This window comes from Malania oleifera, chromosome 3 (assembly GCF_029873635.1).
Source record: "Malania oleifera isolate guangnan ecotype guangnan chromosome 3, ASM2987363v1, whole genome shotgun sequence".
Classification (NCBI taxonomy): Eukaryota; Viridiplantae; Streptophyta; class Magnoliopsida; order Santalales; family Ximeniaceae; genus Malania; species Malania oleifera.
The window spans coordinates 57,682,573-57,703,942 of record NC_080419.1 but is presented as its reverse complement, the minus strand read 5'-3'; the positions used below and the strand labels follow the sequence as shown (position 1 = coordinate 57,703,942).

General features: G+C 33.9%; 1 protein-coding gene across 1 annotated transcript; it reads right to left on the bottom strand.

The window, feature by feature from the left end:
- Nucleotides 1–17,668: 17,668 nt before the first annotated feature.
- LOC131151322 (secreted RxLR effector protein 161-like) lies at nucleotides 17,669–17,977 on the bottom strand. The gene has a single exon (XM_058102572.1). It carries the CDS (start codon nucleotides 17,975–17,977, stop codon nucleotides 17,669–17,671), a length of 309 nt encoding a protein of 102 aa, XP_057958555.1.
- Nucleotides 17,978–21,370: the final 3,393 nt, after the last annotated feature.

Here is a 21,370-nt window from a genome sequence, read left to right as displayed (position 1 = left end):
AGGCAAAGACAAAGTGGGCAGTCATGAAAAAGGTACAACTTCTTCTCAACCTAGTAGGTACAGAAATACCAAGTGTTTTAGGTGTTTGGGGACTGACCATATTGCATCACAATGCCCAAATAAAAGAGTAATGATTATGAGAGATGATGGTACTATTGAGACCGATGATGAAGAGAGTGATCACGAGTCCATGCCTTCATTAGAAGAGTCTAGTGATGTTGAGTATGTTGTCCATGGCGAGGCATTAGTAACTAGGAGAGCTTTAAACATACATGTAATGAAAGATGAAAATGAGGAGCAGTGTGAGAATATATTTCATACTCGATGTTACATCCATGATAAGGTGTGTAGGATGATCATCGATGGAGGAAGCTACACTAACGTAGCTAGTACCACATTAGTAGAGAAGTTGGGGTTGCAATGCATAAAATATCCTAGGCCTTACAAACTTTAATGGTTGAATGAGTGTGGGGAGGTTAAAGTGAATAAGCAAGTGCTGATTGTATTTTCAATTGAAAAATATTCTAATGAGATTCTATATGATGTGGTCCCTATGCATGCTAGTCACATCTTATTGGGCGGACCATCGCAATATGATCAACTTGTCACTCATGATGGGTTTAAGAATAGGTATTCTTTTATAAAAGATGGGAGGAGTGTGACGCTTGTACCATTGACTCCTAAGTAAGTGTATAAAGATCAAGTAAAATTGAAAAGAGCAAATGATGAGAAAAACAAAAAAGAAGTTGAGAATAAAACAAATGGCGATGCATAGAGCATTGAAAAAAAAAAAAAAAAAGAGGAGAGAAAATGAGGGCAAGAGAGGAGCTGAAATTAGAAAAAAAAAAAAAAAAGTGGTAAAAGTGAGGAAAAAACAGCGAGAGAGGAAAAAGTGAGTTTGTATGTAAAAGAAAACGAGTGTAAGAAAGTTTTTTATGCACAAAGACCTCTAGTTATACTCATGTACAGGGAGGCATATTTGAGCACTAACGAACTCACCTCTTCCTTGCCTAGTGCTATTGTTTCTTTGCTGCAAGAATACAAGGTTATATTTCTTGTAGACGTGCTCAATGGTTTGCCACCTGTTGGCCTAATAAGGTTTACAATTCTTATTTTGATGATAACAAATCAAATAATATATTTAATATGTTTTAAGTAAAAGTTTTCAGGAAAATAACAAAGTTCAAGTACTTAAGAAAGTTCATGGATTACAAAGAGCATGAAGAACGAAGTCATATTGAGAAAAGTTCAAAGGAAAGAATGCAACTACAAAGATGATGGAAGAACAAGTTTGAAGACTAAATTATACTTTTAAGGATATTCTCAAATGTAAGTACTTCAAAGTAAATCTCAAGTATAAAGAAATTTGAAGCTCATAGAAAGTTAAAAATATGTTTTAAACATATACTCTAAAGAATAATTTTTCAAATCAATAAAAAGAAAGGGTTCAAGAAAAGAATTTTTTTTTTTTTTAATACTGAAAGGCCAGGCGACTGCCAAATTAAAATAGAAATTTTTTTAAAAGTCAGTAGCTAGATAGGTGACTGCCTTGGTTCTGGCAGGCGACTGGCTGCATTCTGTTTTTAAAATTGCTTTATGACAGGCGACTGCCACTCGAACGTTTGCAATAAATTTCTCAAAGAAAAGATTTTTTGAACCACGTTTTTTAATACATTTAATTCAAAATATTTGAAAATGAATTTTAGAAATCTTTAGGAGTAATGGATGATTTCTAAAGCCTCTATAAATAGTCTTAATCTTAAAGAAAAAATAATAATAAAAAGAACTTTGATGAAATATTCAAAAGAATTTTGAAATTGAGAAATCCTCTAAAGTTTCCAGATCTAGTGCTTTTCAACAACTTTTCTGATCCAGAGATATTCAAAGGCTTTTAGATCAAAGTAAATTTTTCAAAGGTTTTAGATCAACTAATCTTCAAGTATTCAAAATTTTGTTTTCAAAGGATCTAAAATTCTTTTGAGATAAAATCTCTGATATGAAATTGATTTACAATCTGAAGCAAAGTTTTTCAACGATTAAAATCTTTTATCTTCTTTGGAAAATTATTTGATAATCCGTACCAAGTAATTGAGCTTGAAATTTTTTATATTTGAATTACTTTGAGGTATCTGATTGGTGTGTTAATTCACTCTACTGTGAGAGTTCTCTTTTGTACACATATTCCTTTGTTATCTTTTTTAAACGATTCTAAGTTGTTGAATCGTTGAACCAAATAAGGGGTTGTTATTTGGAGAGGCGGGCTCTAGCCTAATTGAAGGAGTATATTGTAAGTTAGTATTATTCCACCAGGTAACGGAACTGATATAGTAGAATCCTTTGGTGTTTTTGCCAAAGGCGAGGACGTCGGCTGTGTTGAAGCCGAACCTCGTAAAAACTCTTGTCTCTTTCTCTCTGATTTACTTTACATTTCTTACTTGCTGTTGTTATATGATTTATATGTGCAGGTTGCAGTTTCTAAATTGAGAAAGAAACAAAAAGTACTTGATATTTAGAAAGTACGTTTTGACTAATCGTTTGCGGAAACTTAAGAAGGGAGTACGTTGATTAATCTGCGGAAATCTTGATCAAGTAAAGTGTTTGCTAAGAGTTTACAGGGAAATCAAAAAAAGTTTTTACATCTTAATTGAGTGATTGAATTATCATGATTTCATTGATTGATTTGTAAATTTAAATTTCTACATTCTTGAGTGTGGTTATTATATATATATATATATATATATATATATATATATTGTTTTCTAGGTTGTTAAAATTCGATAAATCATTAAAATATTAAAAAGAATCCAATTCACCCGCCCTCTTGGGAAGCTATTCCTCATTTCAATTGGTATCAGAGTCCAGTTATAGAAATTCCTAACAAGAATCTATAAAAAGATCAAATGGCAAATATTGGAGTAGCACGTTTTGGTGAAGGACAATCCTCTACTCGTCTGCCAATCTTTTGTGGACACAGCTACACTTTTTGGAAAAAGAGAATGGAAATATATCTCCAACACATGGATTGGAAAGCTTGGGAGGTTGTCATGGATGGAAACCTTATTCCTTCAAAGTTAGTTGATGGAAAACATATTCCAAAAGAAAAGAAAGACATTACCGACTCAGATTATAAAATGCTTCAGATTAATGCAAGTGTTATAAACGCATTATATTGTGCACTTGATGCAAATGAGTTTAATCGAGTCATGGCCTGCAAAACAGCTAAGGAAATTTGGGATAAATTAGAGGTAACTTATGAAGGAACTGTTGATGTTAGAGACAATAAGATAGACATGCTGACAAGTGAATGCAAAGCTTTCAAAATGAATTCTGAAGAAACAATATCAAGCATGTATACCAGATTTACCCACATAATAAACTCTCTAAGTGCCTTAAGAAAAACCTATACTACATACAAAATGATCAGGAAAATTCTAAGAGGTCTACCTCCTATTTGGGAACCAAAAGCCACAGCCATCACGGAAGGCAGAAACCTAAAGACCACTTCTTTGGATGAACTTATAGGCTCACTTCTTACATATGAAATGGCACTGAAAGAAAGGAATCCTGAATCAAAACATAAAAAATTCATAGCTCTAAAAGCATCTAGCCATAGTTCCAATGAAGAAGAAAGTGAAACAAGTGACCTAGATCAAGATGAATTGGCATTCATTACTAAAAGATTAGGAAAATTCTATAGAAGAAATAAAAGGTTTCCTAGAAAGTTTTATGAAAAGAAAACTGAAAAAGGAGATACAAGTAGGAAAGAAAATAAAGGTAAGAATGAACCAATCTGTTATCATTGCAAAAAGTCAGGGCATATTAAACCAGAGTGTCCATTACTCAAGAAAGACAAGAAGAAAAAAAAGGAAGCAATAAAAGCTACTTGGGATGATTCAAGCTCCAGCGAAACTGAAACTGAATCAAGTGAGTAAGGGATGGCAAATATATGCTTCATGGCAAACAATGAAGAGGTAAATTCTTATTACTCTTCAACAGAATCTCAAAATGTGTCTTGTGATGAATCATGTGACAGTTTGCCTCCTTATAAGGAATTACAAACTGAATTATTTTTACTACATAAAAGGTTTATAAAAATGTCTAAAAGAAATATAACTTTGAAGGATCAGAATCAAGAACTGGTAAAACAACTAGAATCATTCAAAGTTATTGAAGAAGAAAGAAATATTTATATTAAGAAGCTAGAAGACGAAATAAAACAAGAATTAGATAAAACTCATATAGATGGGTTGAATAATAAAGATTTAGAAATAAATAAATTCAAAAAAATAGTTAAGGACAAGGAAAAGATTATCTATAACTTTACTAGAGATAAAGAGAACTTTGAAAAGATGATCGGACAGCAAAGGCTTCATGGAAACAAAGAAGGAATAGGCTACAATGGTAAAACAAATAAAAAGAATAAAAAGCTATACATGGGATACTTTAATAAGGAAGCAATGTTCTATGCTAGCACTTCATCAAATAACAAACATGAACATACTACTTGCTATATGTGTAAGACTAAAGGTCATATAATGTTTAATTGTCCATTAAAGAGAAAATATGTTAAAGTCCAAGGAGAATGGAAGACAAATAATGGAACTAACAGTAAAACAATAAAAGTTAAAAGAATTTGGGTTCCAAAAACTAACACTTAGTGTCCCTTATTATAGGTTTGTCTTAGGACAACAACGACAACAGACAAATAGTACTTAGATAGCGGATGCTCAAGGCATATAACCGGTGACAAGACCAAGTTCACTACTTTAAAACAAAAGGATGGGGGATACGTCACCTTCGGTGATAATGCCAAAGGTAAAATTGTTGGCATAGGTAAAACCTTCACTTACTATAGATAGTGTGTTATTAGTAGAAGGACTAAAACATAATCTATTAAGTATTAGTCAATTAAGTAATAAAGGATTCAAAGTAATGTTCATGAAAGAAAAATGTGTCATCCAAAATCCCAAAAATAAAGAAACCTTGTTTATAGCTCATAGAATAAATAATGTTTACTGTATAAATTTTGAGAAAATAATAAATCAAAACATAACTTGTTTAATAGTCATGAATGAAGCTAGTTGGTTATGGCATAGGAATTAGGACATGCTAGCATGGACCTACTATCTAAATTATCTAAGAAAAATCTTGTAAAAGGACTACCAAATATTAAGTAAGTAAAAGACAAAATATGTGATGCTTGTCAAAAGGGAAAACAAGTAAAAACAAGTTTTAAAAAGAAAAAATTCATATCCACCAAAAGACCCCTAGAACTCCTACACTTAGACTTATTTTGTTCAACTAGAACCTTAAGCTTAGGTGGAAAACAATATGCTTTTGTAATAGTAGATTTTTCAAGATTTACTTGGGTAACATTTTTAGCAAACAAAGATGAAGCTTGTAATCAATTGATAACATTATGCAAGAAACTACAAAATGAGAAAGGTTATAATGTAACAAGCTTTAGAAGTGACCAAGGTAGAGAGTTTAAAAATAAGGAAGGTGATAAATTTTGTAATGAACATGGAATAACTCACAATTTTTCAGCACCTAGAACTCCACAGAAAAATGGAGTTGTTGAAAGGAAAAATAGAACTTTACAAGAAATGACAAGAATAATGTTCAATGAAAATAGTTTACCTAAATATTTTTGGGTAGAAGCTGTAAATACAGCATGTTATGTTGTCAATAGGGTTTCAATAAGATCAAAAATAGATAAAACACCATATGAACTTTGGAAAGATAGAAAACCAAATATATCCTACTTTCATGTATTTGGTTGCAAATGCTTTATATTAAATACTAAAGATGACCTAGGAAAATTTGATGCAAAGTCAGATAAAGGTATTTTCTTAGGTTATTCTACAAATAGTAAAGCTTATAGGATTTATAATAAAAGAACTTCCACAATTATGGAATCAATTTATATAACTTTTGATGAATCAAATCATTATACAATTAAAGATATGAATGATGAGAAAGAAGTCACTTCACAAAAGAACGATGTTCTTGAAATAAAAGAAGAAAAGAACAATGATGCATTAAATGAAAATCTTTCAGAAAAATCGAAGCTTCCTAAAAAGTGGAAATATGACAAAAATCACCCAAAAGAACAAATTCTTGGTGAAATATCAAAAGGAATAACTACTAGAGCCACACTAAAAAATATTTGCAATCATTATGCTTTCTTATCTCAACAAGAACCCAAAAATATTGAAGATGCCTTAAGTGATGACTCTTGGATCATAGCTATGCAAGAGGAATTAAATCAATTCGAAAGAAGTCAAGTATAGGAACAAATACCAAAACCCAAAAATAAATCAATTGTAGGAACCAAATGGGTGTTTAGAAATAAAAAGGATGAAAATGGAGTTGTTGTAAGAAATAAAGCTAGGTTAGTGACACAAGGATATAATCAAGAAAGGGAATAGATTACGATGAAACTTTTGCACCTGTAGCAAGAATGGAAGCTATTAGGATGCTCTTAGCCTATGCTGCCCATAAGGACTTTAAGTTATATCAAATGGATGTGAAAAGTGCATTTCTCAATGGATACATAAACGAAGAAGTATATGTCAAACAACCTCCAGGGTTTGAAAATTCTAAACATCCAAACCATATATACAAATTGACAAAAGCTCTTTATGGTTTGAAACAAGCTCCAAGAGCTTGGTATGAAAGATTAAGTAAGTTCTTACTTAAAAATGAATTTACAAGAGGAAAAGTTGATAGTACCTTATTCATTAAAACTAAAAACAAAGATTTGTTACTAATTCAAATATATGTGGATGATATTATATTTGGAGCAACAAATAAAGATCTATGTAAAGAATTTGCCACATTTATGCAAAAAGAGTTTGAGATGAGTATGATGGGAGAATTAAATTACTTTCTTGGATTACAAATCAAACAAGCAAGAAATGGAATCTTTATAAATCAAACTAAATACATTAAAGACATGTTAAAAAAGTTTAATATGGAAGAAAGTAAACCCATAGGAACTCCTATGAGTACTTCAACTAGTCTTGACAGAGATGAAAAAGGAAAACAAGTTGATACAAAGCATTATCGAGGAATGATAGGAAGCCTACTTTGTTTAACAGCAAGTAGACCAGATATTATATTCAGCGTATGTATGTGTGCAAGATTCCAGTCGGCCCCAAAAGAATCACATCAAACAGCAATAAAAAGAATTCTTAGGTATCTCCTAGGTACACTTGAACTAGGTTTATGGTATCCAAAGGAATCTGGATTTGAAATGGTTAGTTATTCAGACGCAGACTTTGCTGGATGTAAAATAGATAGAAAAAGCACAAATGGAACATTTCATTTTTTAAGACATTCTCTAGTTTCATGGTCTTCAAAGAAACAAAATTCTGTAGCATTATCCACAGCAGAAGCAGAATATATTGCAGCAAGAAGCTGTTGTGCTCAAACTTTATATATGAAACAACAATTAAAAGATTTTCAACTACAGTATCAAACTATCCCTATAAAATGTGATAACACAAGTGCTATTAATATCTCAAAAAATCCAATATCTCACTCAAGAACAAAACACATTGATATAAGACATCATTTCTTGAGAGATCATGTACAAAATGAAGATATAGTACTGGAATTTGTGAATACACATGATCAATTAGCAGATATTTTCACAAAACCTTTTTCGGAGAAAGATTCATATTTATAAGAAGAGAATTGGGCATGCTTCATAATCGAGAAGTTAATTAGGGTCTGTTCTGGTTGGCAGGCGACTGCCACCAAGGTACCAGGCGACTGCCTAGCCACTGTCTTTTAAAATTCGACGAAGATAGGCGCCTGCCACATTGAAGCAGGCAACTGCCTCACGGCGGGTAGGGTTTAAAACCCTATTCTAAGTCATTTTAAAACCCTCCAGGTGCCTGACCATTCATTCTTCTCTCTAAAACCTTTCGTCTCCATCACTTTCCATACAAAAATCTAGCTCAAAACCATCTTGAAACCTTGCATCAAATCCTTTTCCCACACAAACACCGAACCTAACTTCAAACTTCCTTGATTTTTTTTTTTTTTTATTTGAAAATGCCTAGACAAAAATGTGCTGGTGTTAAAGGATCATCATCTTCCACAAGAATCAATAACGATGAAGTGGAGAAATGGTTGGTTACTCCACATGCCAAGCACCTCTATCGAAAGCAAATTGCTTCAGCAAACCCGATATTAGGTAAGGTACTCGATGTAACGTTCTTTAATTCATATTTTCCCGAAATCTTGGAACTTTTCAAGGATATTGGATGGGATAAGTTCATCACCTACCAAGCTAAAGGGTATTATCCTAATGTTGTACGTATTTTCTATGCAAATATGGAGCGATATGAAAATGGAATCAAAACAAATATGCTTAGGAAAGAGATTCAACTAAATCCCATATCTTTGGGAAAAATTTTACGAATTAAGCCAGGAGATTTTGAGATTCATATTCTTGAGAAGCAATAGATTATGGCTCAAGGTTTGACACCACAAGAGTTTTTGCCACTAGTTATGACTGACATTCCAGTAAACTTTGGTCATCCTCCACTTTATAAGCAACTCAGTTTGAAAGCCCTCATTTTGCATAAGATCATTACATACAACATTTTACTACGATCTGGTTCTCACGATCACATTTCGTTTTTGGATTGTTTTGTGATGTGGTGCATCCTCAAAGGGAAAAAGTTGGATCTTCCAAGCTTGATTATTCAGTGGATTATTATGAAAGTTGATGCTCCCCGTGTTGTCTTACCATATGCGGGAATGTTGAATATGGTTTTTGCCCATTTCAATGTTTTAACTCCATCATTCAACTTTACTAACAAGACATATTATGATATCTTTACTGATACTGTTCTAAAAAGAATGGGCTATAAGAATTCTCCTCAAGGATGGTTCCATAAAGGACATAGGAATATCCCATCTGCACCACCTTCTTCATCATCTATCCACACAACTTCAGTTCAGCTTGCTGAAGACACTCCTTCATGGTTTGTTCCATTTTTCAACCATTATATGACATTCAGTGGTGATATGAGATTTGGTCTTTGTATTTTGCAAGAAAAGGTTACATCCATAGAAACCCATTGTTCACAAATTGATAAACGAGTTGAAAGATTGAGCAACAATTAGCTAGCTCCTCAAAAGGAAAATCTCCTATGAGTATCAACTCTGCTACTTTTAGTGAGGATGAATCTAGAGAGCAAGAAGAAGGAGAAGATGACAGTGATCAAGAGGAAGGACAAAATGAATCTGAAGAACAAGAACAAGAAGATGATGAAAGTGAAAATATGGAAGCTTCTGACTGATTTTTTTTCTTTTATGTGTTTTTCTGTATTCAAGTTTTATCAGCTAGGCAACCTTTGGTGTTCTAGAACTAGTATTTTGACTTGAAGTATTTCTTATGTTTTTCCTCCTTCCCTCCTTTTTGATAGATGTCCAAAGGGGGAGAGAAAGTTAGAGTGCAAAAATATGAAGTATGTTTGTGACTTTTAATGAAGTTTTTTTTCCTCTAAATATACCATGCTTTTTGATAGGGGGAGTCATGAAAATATACCATGCTTATTGACAAAAGTAGCCATGAATTTTAAAAGCTTATTATTTTTGTTCTCGATTTGTCATCATCAAAAGGGGAGAGATTGTTGGCCTAATAAGGCTTACAATTCTTATTTTGATGATAACAAATCAAATAATATATTTAATATGTTTTAAGTAAAAGTTTTCAAGAAAATAACAGAGTTCAAGTGCTTAAGAAAGTTCATGGATTACAAAGAGCATGAAGAATGAAGTCATATTGAGAAAAGCTCAAAGGAAAGAATGCAACTACAAAGATGATGGAAGAACAAGTTTGAAGACTAAATTATACTTTTAAGGATATTCTCAAATGTAAGTACTTCAAAGTAAATCTCAAGTATAAAGAAATTTGAAGCTCATAGAAAGTTAAAAATATGTTTTAAACATATACTCTAAAGAATAATTTTTCAAATCAATAAAAAGAAAGGGTTTAAGAAAAGAATTTTTTTTTTAATACTGAAAGGCCAGGCGACTGCCAAATTAAAATAGAAAATTTTTTAAAAGTCAGTAGCTAGATAGGCGACTGCCTTGGTTCTGGCAGGCGACTGGCTGCATTCTGTTTTTAAAATTGCTTTATGACAGGCGACTGCCAAGTCGTGGCAGGCAACTGCCACTCGAACGTTTGCAATAAATTTCTCAACGAAAAGATTTTTTGAACCACGTTTTTTAATACATTTAATTCAAAATATTTGAAAATGAATTTTAGAAATCTTTAGGAGTAATGGATGATTTCTAAAGCCTCTATAAATAGTCTTAATCTCAAAGAAAAAATAATAATAAAAAGAACTTTGATGAAATATTCAAAAGAATTTTGAAATTGAGAAATCCTCTAAAGTTTCCAGATCTAGTGCTTTTCAACAACTTTTCTGATCCAGAGATATTCAAAGGCTTTTAGATCAAAGTAAGTTTTTCAAAGGTTTTAGATCAACTAATCTTCAAGTATTCAAAATTTTGTTTTCAAAGGATCTAAAATTCTTTTGAGATAAAATCTCTGATATGAAATTGATTTACAATCTGAAGCAAAGTTTTTCAACGATTAAAATCTTTTATCTTCTTTGGAAAATTATTTGATAATCCGTACCAAGTAATTGAGCTTGAAATTTTTTATATTTGAATTACTTTGAGGTATCTGATTGGTGTGTTAATTCACTCTACTGTGAGAGTTCTCTTTTGTACACATATTCCTTTGTTATCTTTTTTAAACGATTCTGAGTTGTTGAATCGTTGAACCAAATAAGGGGTTGTTATTTGGAGAGGCGGGCTCTAGCCTAATTGAAGGAGTGTATTGTAAGTTGGTATTATTCCACCAGGTAACGGAACTGATATAGTAGAATCCTTTGGTGTTTTTGCCAAAGGCGAGGACGTCGGCTGTGTTGAAGCCGAACCTCGTAAAAACTCTTGTCTCTTTCTCTCTGATTTACTTTACATTTCTTACTTGCTGTTGTTATATGATTTATATGTGCAGGTTGCAGTTTCTAAATTGAGAAAGAAACAAAAAGTACTTGATATTTAGAAAGTACGTTTTGACTAATCGTTTGCGGAAACCTAAGAAGGGAGTACGTTGATTAATCTGCAGAAATCTTGATCAAGTAAAGTGTTTGCTAAGAGTTTACAGGGAAATCAACAAAAGTTTTTACATCTTAATTGAGTGATTGAATTATCATGATTTCATTGATTGATCTGTAAATTTAAATTTCTACATTCTTGAGTGTGGTTATTATATATATATATATATATATATATATATATATATATATATTGTTTTCTAGGTTGTTAAAATTCGATAAATCATTAAAATATTAAAAAGAATCCAATTCACTCCCCTCTTGGGAAGCTATTCCTCATTTCACCACCGATTCGAGGAATTGTGCATCAGATTGACTTCATCCCCGGAGCTACGATTCCCAACCGTCCGACCTATAGGAGCAGCCCCGAGGAGACTAAGTAACTTCAAAGATAATTTGAGGAGCTGCTAGCCAAGGGGCATGTAAAAGAGAGCATGAGTCCGTGCGCAGTACCCGTGCTACTGGTACCGAAGAAAGATGGATCAGGAGGATGTGCGTGGACTATAGAGCCATCAATAAAATCTCTATAAAGTATCGCCATCCTATCCCTAGACTAGATGACATGTTAGATGAACTGCATGACTCTTGCATCTCTTTTAAAATTAATTTAAAAAGTGGCTACCATCAAATAAGAATAAAACCGGGTGATGAATGGAAAACTGCATTTAAGACAAAGTACAGTTTGTATGAATGGATGGTTATGCCATTTGGTCTCTCACCAATGCACCTAGTACTTTCATGCACTTGATGAATCATGTGTTGCGTGCATTTATAGGTAGATTTTTTGTTGTATACTTTGACGACATCCTAGTGTACAACAAGTATCTTGATGATCACTTGGATCATTTGAAAAGTGTACTAGATGTTCTTAGAAAAGAAAATTTGTTTGCTAACCTAAAGAAATGTAATTTTTGCATGGAAAAGGTTATTTTCTTGGATTATATGGTGATTAATAAAGGCATAGAAGTGGATGTGAAAAAGGTGAAAGCAATAAAATATTGGCCAACACCTAAATCTGTGACTGATATATGTAGTTTTCATGAGTTAGCTAGTTTTTATAGGCAGGTTGTGAGAGATTTTAGCACCATTGCTGCACCTTTAACTGAAGTGTTAAAAAAGAACATAGGGTTTAAATGAGGTAATGTACAAGAACATGTCTTTAAAATGCTTAAAGATAGGTTATGTTCTGCTCCATTGTTGCTTTTACTTGATTTCACTAAAACTTTTGAAATTGAATGGGATGCCTCCAGGATTGGTATTGGAGTTGTTTTGATGCAAGATAAGCGTCCCATTGCATATTTTAGTGAAAAGCTCAATGGGCCAGCATTGAACTACTCCATGTATGATAAAGAAACATATGCCTTGGTGAGGGCATTGGAGACATGGCAACACTACTTATGGCCTAAAAAATTTATGATCCATTCTGATCATGAATCATTAAAGCATTTGAAGGGACAAGGTAAGCTAAATCGTAGCCACGTCAAATGGGTAGAGTTTATCGAAACCTTCTCATATGTCAAGCAGTACAAGCAGGGGAAAGAGAATATCGTGGTTGATGCGTTTTCTCGCAAGTATGCCTTAATTACTACACTTAGCACTAAGCTATTGGGTTTTGAGTACATAAAGGATTTATATGCTAAAGATTCTGATTTTGCTAATGTGTATGAGGCATGTGATAAAGTTGTGTTTCATAAATTCTATAGGAATGATGGATATTTGTTTAGGGAGAATAGACTTTTTGTGCGTAACTGCTCCTTAAGAGAATTTCTTGTGCGAGAATCATATAGCGGGGGTTTAATGGGACAGTTTAGGGTACAAAATACTTTAGATATTCTGCATGAACACTTATTTTGGCCACATATGCGTAGATATGTAGACAAAGTGTGTTCTAGATGCATTTCATGTAAACAAGTTAAGTCTAAGGTCTTACCTCACGGCCTTTATACTCCTTTGCCCGTACCTAGTGAACCTTGGGTAGACATTTAAATGGATTTCATATTAGGTTTGCCTAAGTCCAAAGGGGGTATGGACTCTATACTTGTGGTGGTTGATAGATTTTCTAAAATGACACATTTTATTCCTTGCCATAAAACTGATGATGCCAAAAATATAGCCAATTTATTTTTTTAGGGACATTGTACGATTGCATGGCATTCTTAGGACAATTGTGAGTGATAGGGATGTTAAATTCCTTAGCTACTTTTGGAAGGTTTTGTGGGAAAAGTTAGGAACTAAGCTATTGTTTTCTACTACTTGTCATCCTCAAACCGATGGTCAAACCGAAGTAGTTAATCGGACTTTAGCTACCTTATTGTGTGCGGTCATTCAAGGGAATTTAAAATCATGGGAAGAATGCATACCACTTGTTGAGTTTTCTTATAATAGAACTATGTATGCTTCTACTAAATTTTCCCCATTTGAAATTGTTTATGGCTTTAATCCTTTGACTCCATTGGATTTGATGCCGCTACCTGTGAATGAGATAGCTAGCTTAGACGAATGACACAAGGCTGACTTGGTGAAAAGGATCCATGAACAAGCACGACAGCACATCAAAGAGAATAACTGACAATATTCATCTCAAGCTAATAAGGGGCGCAAGTTCGTTACTTTTGAACCGGGAGATTGGGAATGGGTGCATATGAGAAAAGAGAGGTTTCCTACTAAAAGGAAAACAAAGCTACACCCAAGGGGTGATAGACCTTTTCAAGTGCTAGAAAAGATCAACGACAATGCATATAAGTTGGATCTACCAGGTGAGTATAAGGTCAATGCAACTTTCAACGTTTCTGATTTATCCCCTTTTGATGTAGGTGATGATTCGAGGATGAATCCTTTTGAGGAGAGGGGGAATGATATGAACCAACAAGCTCCGATTGCACAAGATGATCTGCACATGCAAAGCGGACCCATCACAAGAGCTAGAGCTAAAAAGGTCAAGGAGGCTACGCAAAGACTAATTGAGAAGTTGCTTGAGCAAGAGTCAATGAGGGCCATGGACACTAAAGAAAAGGACTTTCTTGGAGAGCCTAAGATGGTAAATTATCTAAAGATGTGTGAAGTTGGAACCTTAAGCCAATAAGGGTTGCTTGGGGAATTTTTATGGGCTAAATAGTGGGGCAACTGTGTCAATTAAGCATGACATGTGACTTGCACATGTTTCATTAAATGGCATGGTACATGACATGTGATTTGCACATATTTCATTAAATGTCATGACATGCTTAAGGTTATGTGGGGCTATTTTATTGGCCAGATTGATGTCATAGCCTTTTTTTATTAGCCAAATTGATGTCATAAGTTTCTTTTATGTTCTATAACTAGCCAACTCTCTGTTGTATTAGGGAGGAATATTTTTTTTGCTAAATACAATTCCAAGTGAGGTTTATTTCTCTCTAAGTTCTTCACTAAACTTTCACCGAGCTTATCAAAGGTGCTACCTTTGTGGCGTTCATTCATTAATTTGATATTCTTGATTTGTGTTTCACGTCAAGCAATAGGTCAAGGATCCACTATCATGTCGAATCTTATTTTGGGTTTAGGATTTTGATAAATCTGATTTGGGTCTTCGGACGTTCATTCTTGTGGTTCCGCATCACTTTTACATGAGTCAGACATTATAAATATTGATCCATTTACTTGCGATATTGATTCAGAGTCTTTTCCAATTGCTCTCATTTCTTCTCCTTGTCCTTCACTTTCTTCTGCAGGTACAAACTCCCCATCCTCCTTGGCGGACTCCTCTTTATCTCCCGATCATGTGGACCCTGCATCTTCTCGTTATCTAACGCGACTTTGTAAGCCTCATTCTCATCTTGATTCATATATACTTATGTCTAATTCTTGTTATTCTTCTAATTTCGCTACCTTTTTAGTTTCTTTTCATTCCCATTATGAGCCTGCTTCCTATAAGGAGGCAGCTCTTGACCCTTTGGCAACAAGCTATGAATGAAGAACTTGCTGCTTTGGATAAGACTAGCACATAAGAGTTGGTACCTCTTCCTCCTGGTAAAACAGTAGTGGGATGTCGCTGGGTCTACAAGATCAAAACTAAAACTGATGGTTCTATTGAAAGATATAAAACCCGATTGGTTGCAAAAGGGTTTACTCAAAAAGTTGGTATTGATTATGAGGAGACATTTGCACTAGTTACTAAGATGACATCTGTACATACTATGATTGCAGTAGTTTCTATTAACCAATGGAACCTCTCACAATTAGATGTCAAGAATACCTTCTTAAATGGGGATCTCAAAGAAGAATTTTATATGTCTCCTCCTCCTGGTGTTCCTCATCATCCAGGGGAGGTTTGTCGACTGCGAAAAGATTTGTATGGTCTTAAACAGGATCCCAAGGCTTGGTTTGAGAAGTTCTCTGATGTGCTTTGTTCTTTTGGCTTCCACTCAAGTGATCATGATTTTTCCTTGTTTACTCATTTTACATCTGTTGGGCATATAATTCTCCTTCTTTATGTAGATGATATGATTTTAACTGGAAGTGATACAGATGAGATTGCTAAGTTGAAATTAGAGCTTTGTATGAATCTTTACAATATTATCAAATTCCAAGTAACAACATCCTGAGTAGGAACTTCATCAAAAACGCCAAGAGCAGAATGTAGGGCCCCAGATTTTATCAATCCATCAATAGTTCGATTACAGGAAAAAAGTATTTTTTACTTAGGGATTGGTTAGTTCACTGTATGATTCCACAGCTGCAGATAATGGTGATGAATTCATGGATGTGAAGATTGATATGCTTCTTTGGGTTAAGGTCCTTAAGGAGAATTGTTTTTTCCTCAGCATTGATTGGTATCTGCACATAAAATTTGCAAAACCCTGTTCTTTGCAATTGATCTTTCTATTAGTGGCAGTTGGTTTAAAAATTAGTATTAGTCTAATTATAAACAATTATTCTCTATTTTGTGATTTCAATGTCTTTGGGCTTTCTCACTTTTCACCAAGCCTGGTCTTTCATGTTTCGTCTGGTCTACTCTCGGAAAATGTGCATTTTCCTCCATTTCCTACTCTTCTTCTTCACCACAGTCTCTTCTTCGTCTCCCACTCTCCCAGATTGTTTCTTCAAATCTTCACTATTGTCCTTTGTTCTCCACAAATCAACACAGGAATACTTCGAACTCACCTCATCGTTGCTGTCCAACGGGCTGAAGCCTTCGTGCACCATCCGCGTCCTTTTCCATGACTTCGGTGACACGTTTGGATCACTTGCCATCTCCATTGCTTACAACCCGCTGTCAGATTGTCGTGCCCCATGGTGCCGGAGATGACGACATTGCACCTGAAGCCGCAAGTGAATTGCTCACTGAAGAGATTATCGCAAGTATCGATGGTGTGTAAGAATTTTTCCTTATTTCATTTGCTGAATTAGGATTTTAACTATCATGATCATTAGCTTCATACAAAAAATAAAAGTTGAAAATCATACTAGAATCGGCCATAACGTAAACCATTCTTTGAAGAAAACTTGCAGGAATTGTTTCTCTCGCTTAACCCTCTTTCTATTTCTATTCTTCACTAGATCATATGGGTAAACTGATGAGAGAAAGGATTGGTGGCAAGAGGACAATTTCCAACCATATATATATATAACCATTATCCCATTCCCTATAAAAGTACGCATTAATAGGAAAAAAAGCCCTTCCACTTCCTCATTAACTCTCGTAGACTTTTAAAAATCAAAAGTCACCTTAATCAATTAATCCAAAATGTCCATTGCCCTTTCATTTCATGTGGGTCATATTTCAACATTCTCCCACTTGATCTATATGAATGACATTTATTTGGATTGACAAGGCAAACATAATATGCCTATAACATTAACTTATCCATACTTTAGTGTGATTACAATAATATCATAATTAAATAACTTACCAACATGAGTCGTGGCGATAAATATCAATAAGGCGACATTTTCCCTTCCATGTACTACAATGTTGGAAAATTACTTAATTATAATCCATAATAGGAAGTAGCTGTAATATCCCCGTAATGTCTTTGTCAAAGACGATTCCTGTTATCAATAATCCATCTCCATAATTATGTAATTGATGGTAAGCAGGAAAAAATATCAGAAACACAATTAACGATATCTCTATAAATGTTATAGAACAAAACATAAAGATCCACAAACATACATCAGGGATTACAACAAAGATCCATGCGATAAACATGTTCCTTAAATGTCTTTGGTGCTAACCCTTTAGTCAAAGGATTTGCAATCATGAGCTCAATCTTTATATGTTCTATAAACACTGTTTGTTTCTGAACTTCCTCCTTAATGGCCAAATATTTGAGCTTCATGTGCTTAGCGTCATTAGAATATTTGTTGTTCTTGGATTAAAAGACTACTGTGGAGTTATCACAATATATTCTCAATGGCGTGGCAATATTGTCGACAATTCCAAGCCTCGAGATAAAACCATGAATTGTGGCCTCAAAGCATGCCATAAATTCAGCTTCAATAGTAGAAGCTACTATGATAATCTGTTTTGCACTTTTTCATGATATTGCTCTTCCATCTAATAGGAACAAGTAACCAAAAGTTGACTTTCGACTATCAACACAACCAGAAAAATCTGAGTCGGAGTAACCAATCACCTCCAACAGATCAAACTTTCGATACGTGAGCATATAGTGTCTTGGTCCTTTCAAGCATCTTAAAACCTTCTTTGCAGCTTTCCAATGCTCCATTTTAGGATTACTTTGGTATTCTTCGAGCATTCCAACTGCAAAACTAATGTCTGGTCTCGTACAGGTTTGAGCATACATTAAGCTTCCGACAAAAGATGCATAAGGAATATTTTCCATTCTTTTCTTTTCTAATGCATTCTATGGACAATCCTTTTCACTGAACTTGCGCCCTTTACAAATAGAAGCAGTCGCACATTCAACTATATGAAATCTTTCTAGAACTTTATTGATATATCCCTTCTGAGACAACCCTAACAGTCTTCGTGATCTATCACGAAATATTTCAATTCCCTATCACGTAAGTTGCCTCACCCATATCTTTCATTTCAAAGTTCATAGAAAGAAATCTCTTGATTTCATTCAGTAAACTAAGATCATTACTAGAAAGCAATATATCACCAACATATAGAATCAAGAAAATAAACTTGCTCCCACTGACCTTTAGATATATACACCGATCAACGGTATTTTCCTTAAATCCAAAGGACATGATGGTACATTAAACTTAAGATACCATATTCTAGAAAGTTGTTTAAGTCCATAAATTGACTTCTTTAATTTACATACCATATGCTCATTTCCTTGAATTAAGAAACCTTCAGGTAGATCCATATAAACTTCTTCATCTAAATTCTCATTCAGAAAAGTAGTTTTCACATCCATTTGGTGTAACTCCAAATTGAAATGAGCCACTAGAGCCATTATGATCCTAAAATAGTCATTTTTCAATACAGGATAGGACATCTCTTTATAATCAACACCTTCCTTTTGAGTGAAATCTTTTACAACAAGTCTAATTTTATGTCATTCAATATTTCCATTGCAATCATGTTTGGTCTTAAAAACCCACTTACATCCGACTGTCTTAAAACCTTCAAGCAAATCAACAACATCCCAAACTTAATTTTGCTCCATTGATTTCAACTCATCATTTGTAGCATTGATCCACTTTTCGGAATCACTACTTTCAATGGCTTGTGCTAAAATTGATGTATTTCCAAGAGGGGGGTGAATTGGGTATATAAAAATTTCTCCTCCTAGGTTTATCCAATCAACAGTATTATTTAACCTAGGTTCTGTCTATGCAATTATAAACTCAATCATTCACAATACTAAATTACAAACATTCAAGTGCTGAAATTTGAATTGCGAAAATGAAAAGCAGGCACAAGAAATGTTTTCAGGGTTCGGTCAATATTGCCTACATCCCTGCCTCTAGTTCGCAAGTCCGAGGATTCTACTACGACTCACTTAACAGGTGGAGCGGTAGCAGTTACAACCAGGTCAAATTACCAAGGCTGACCTCAACCTTTACACACTCTCCTTACGGGGCAGAGAAGACCCTAACAAATAATCCTTACGGGATAAATCAAACCCTCTCAGGCCATGCCTGGAATACAACAGACAATTTAAATTTGCATACAATTTTAATGCTTCTAAACACAAGCAGATTTGTACTGATACAACACAATATAATCAATGCACATCAAACAGATAAGATCTATAAGCTCAGTGCCAATGAAGTGTGCTAACACTCAATCTGATGTCAATATGCAATCAAGTCCTCGAGTGTATTTTCAAATAATCTTTGAAACAATGTATCAATATTAATCAATCACAACTAGGGTTTCAAAGAGTTCCAACAAGAGCATTCAAAATATCTCAAAAATGATTTTTGAAAGTATTAGCTCCAGAGAAATTTGAAAAAATAATCTTGTGAAAATAACTTTACACAATAAAAAACACAAGCTTAATAAGTCTTGCAATAATAATGTAAAGACTCACTAACTACAAGGTTTTCCCACATAATGATTATTAATTAAATTGGGGGAAAAACCTTGGCTAAAACTCTCAATAAAAAACAATCAATTAACTAGAACAATGAGAGTTTTAAGCAAGCGAAATCAATGTGGGATCACTCAAGAACACTCTTAAGAAGCTTGATTTATCAAGGGAATGACAAAGGAAGAGTGTAAGGACTTTGTATTTGAAAAATATGCACTCAGCAATTCAGAAGATTTTTAGGCTAATCCAAATGCTAATTCGCATTTAATTGTGCAAATTGTTGAAATTGATGTGATCCCAAGAGGGGGGGTGAATTGGACATTTAAAACTTTTTGGCTAATTTAAAACGTTTCGCCGATTCACCACAGTTCATATCCCATTTAACTTGTATATGTGTATGTAAAGCGAGTTTAACGATAAAAGCAAACATACACATGTGCAGTATCTTATTTAAATCAAATGTGTGCATGAGAGTAATTTTGACATTAAATTAACATTCATACACATACTGAAATTAAAGTGCAAGAATTTAAATAAGATAGAGAGAGCAATACCAGATTTGTTATTGAGGTTCAGCCAAACCAGCATACATCCCCGCCTTGGGCATACCCCCAAAGATTCCACTAAACTTGCTCACTTAACCGGGCGGAGCAAAAGCATTTTACATCCTCTCCTTACGGGGTAAGGAAAACCTCAGCTCAATTACTAGGTTGAGCCGAACTAGTCCCACTTACGGGGCTGAGACTCCCCAATTCAATTACAAGCTGAACGGAAGCCGTCTCATTTACAGGGCTGAGACTCCCCAGTTCAATTAACGGGCTGAACCCAACCATTACATTAAAACCATTTTTGTACATGAAAGTGCTTCTGAAAAATACAAGCAGAAATGTACACACTAAGCTCAATAAAATACACACTCCAATGATATGAAATAATGCTCAGGGGAGTAAGGGTGTTTAACTATATTTAAACCCTAATAAAAAGTTTTCTCTAAAAAGATATTTCAATAAAACTATAGGAGAACCTAGGATTTTTCTCTTTCAATGATTTTTGCACAAATATAATGTATATGAAGAATGAGTATTATGTTCTCCAACAAAGATTTATGCAAGTTAGAAATACTTGAAGAATCTAGGAGTTAAGCTTAATAAAATTTTGTGCAATAAATAACTTCTCCTAAAATATATTTATCAAGGAAATAATCCGGGAGAAATCCAGAGTTATACTCTCAAAGCGATTTTCAAGAAATAAAGAATAAGTGAGAGTAAGCGAGTGAATACAAAAATAATTTGCCCAAAATAAATATACTCTCTTACAAAATGATTTTGAAAAGAATGGATGGAAAGAGAGTTGGAGAGTTTAAGACAAGTGCTCTCTTTCAAAAATTGTTTTTCAAACGTAGAGAGTGAAAGAGAGTATAAGATATTAAAAATATTTTACCCTAAGAAAAGATTTTTGCAATGAAAAATTAATTTGGGGAAATTTTGATAAAAATTAGCCCAAAAGATTAGAGAGAGAAATTTGGCTAATCAAAGTTGCTAATCTGAGTTATGGAGGGGGTATTTATAGATTTCAACAAATCTGACCGTTAAAGGACACGATCGGTATTTTAAAAAAATTTAATTAAGTTTAATAACGTTTTAAACACTTAAAAAATATTCAACCCGAGAGCACCGGTTAACCAAGACAAGTTCGGTCGACTGAAGTTCTTGAGGTTCAGTCGAC

What these genes read in the sequence shown, in the direction of transcription:
- LOC131151322 (XM_058102572.1), bottom strand. Translation starts at nt 17,977, where the DNA reads ATGGAAAATATTCCTTATGCATCTTTTGTCGGAAGCTTAATGTATGCT.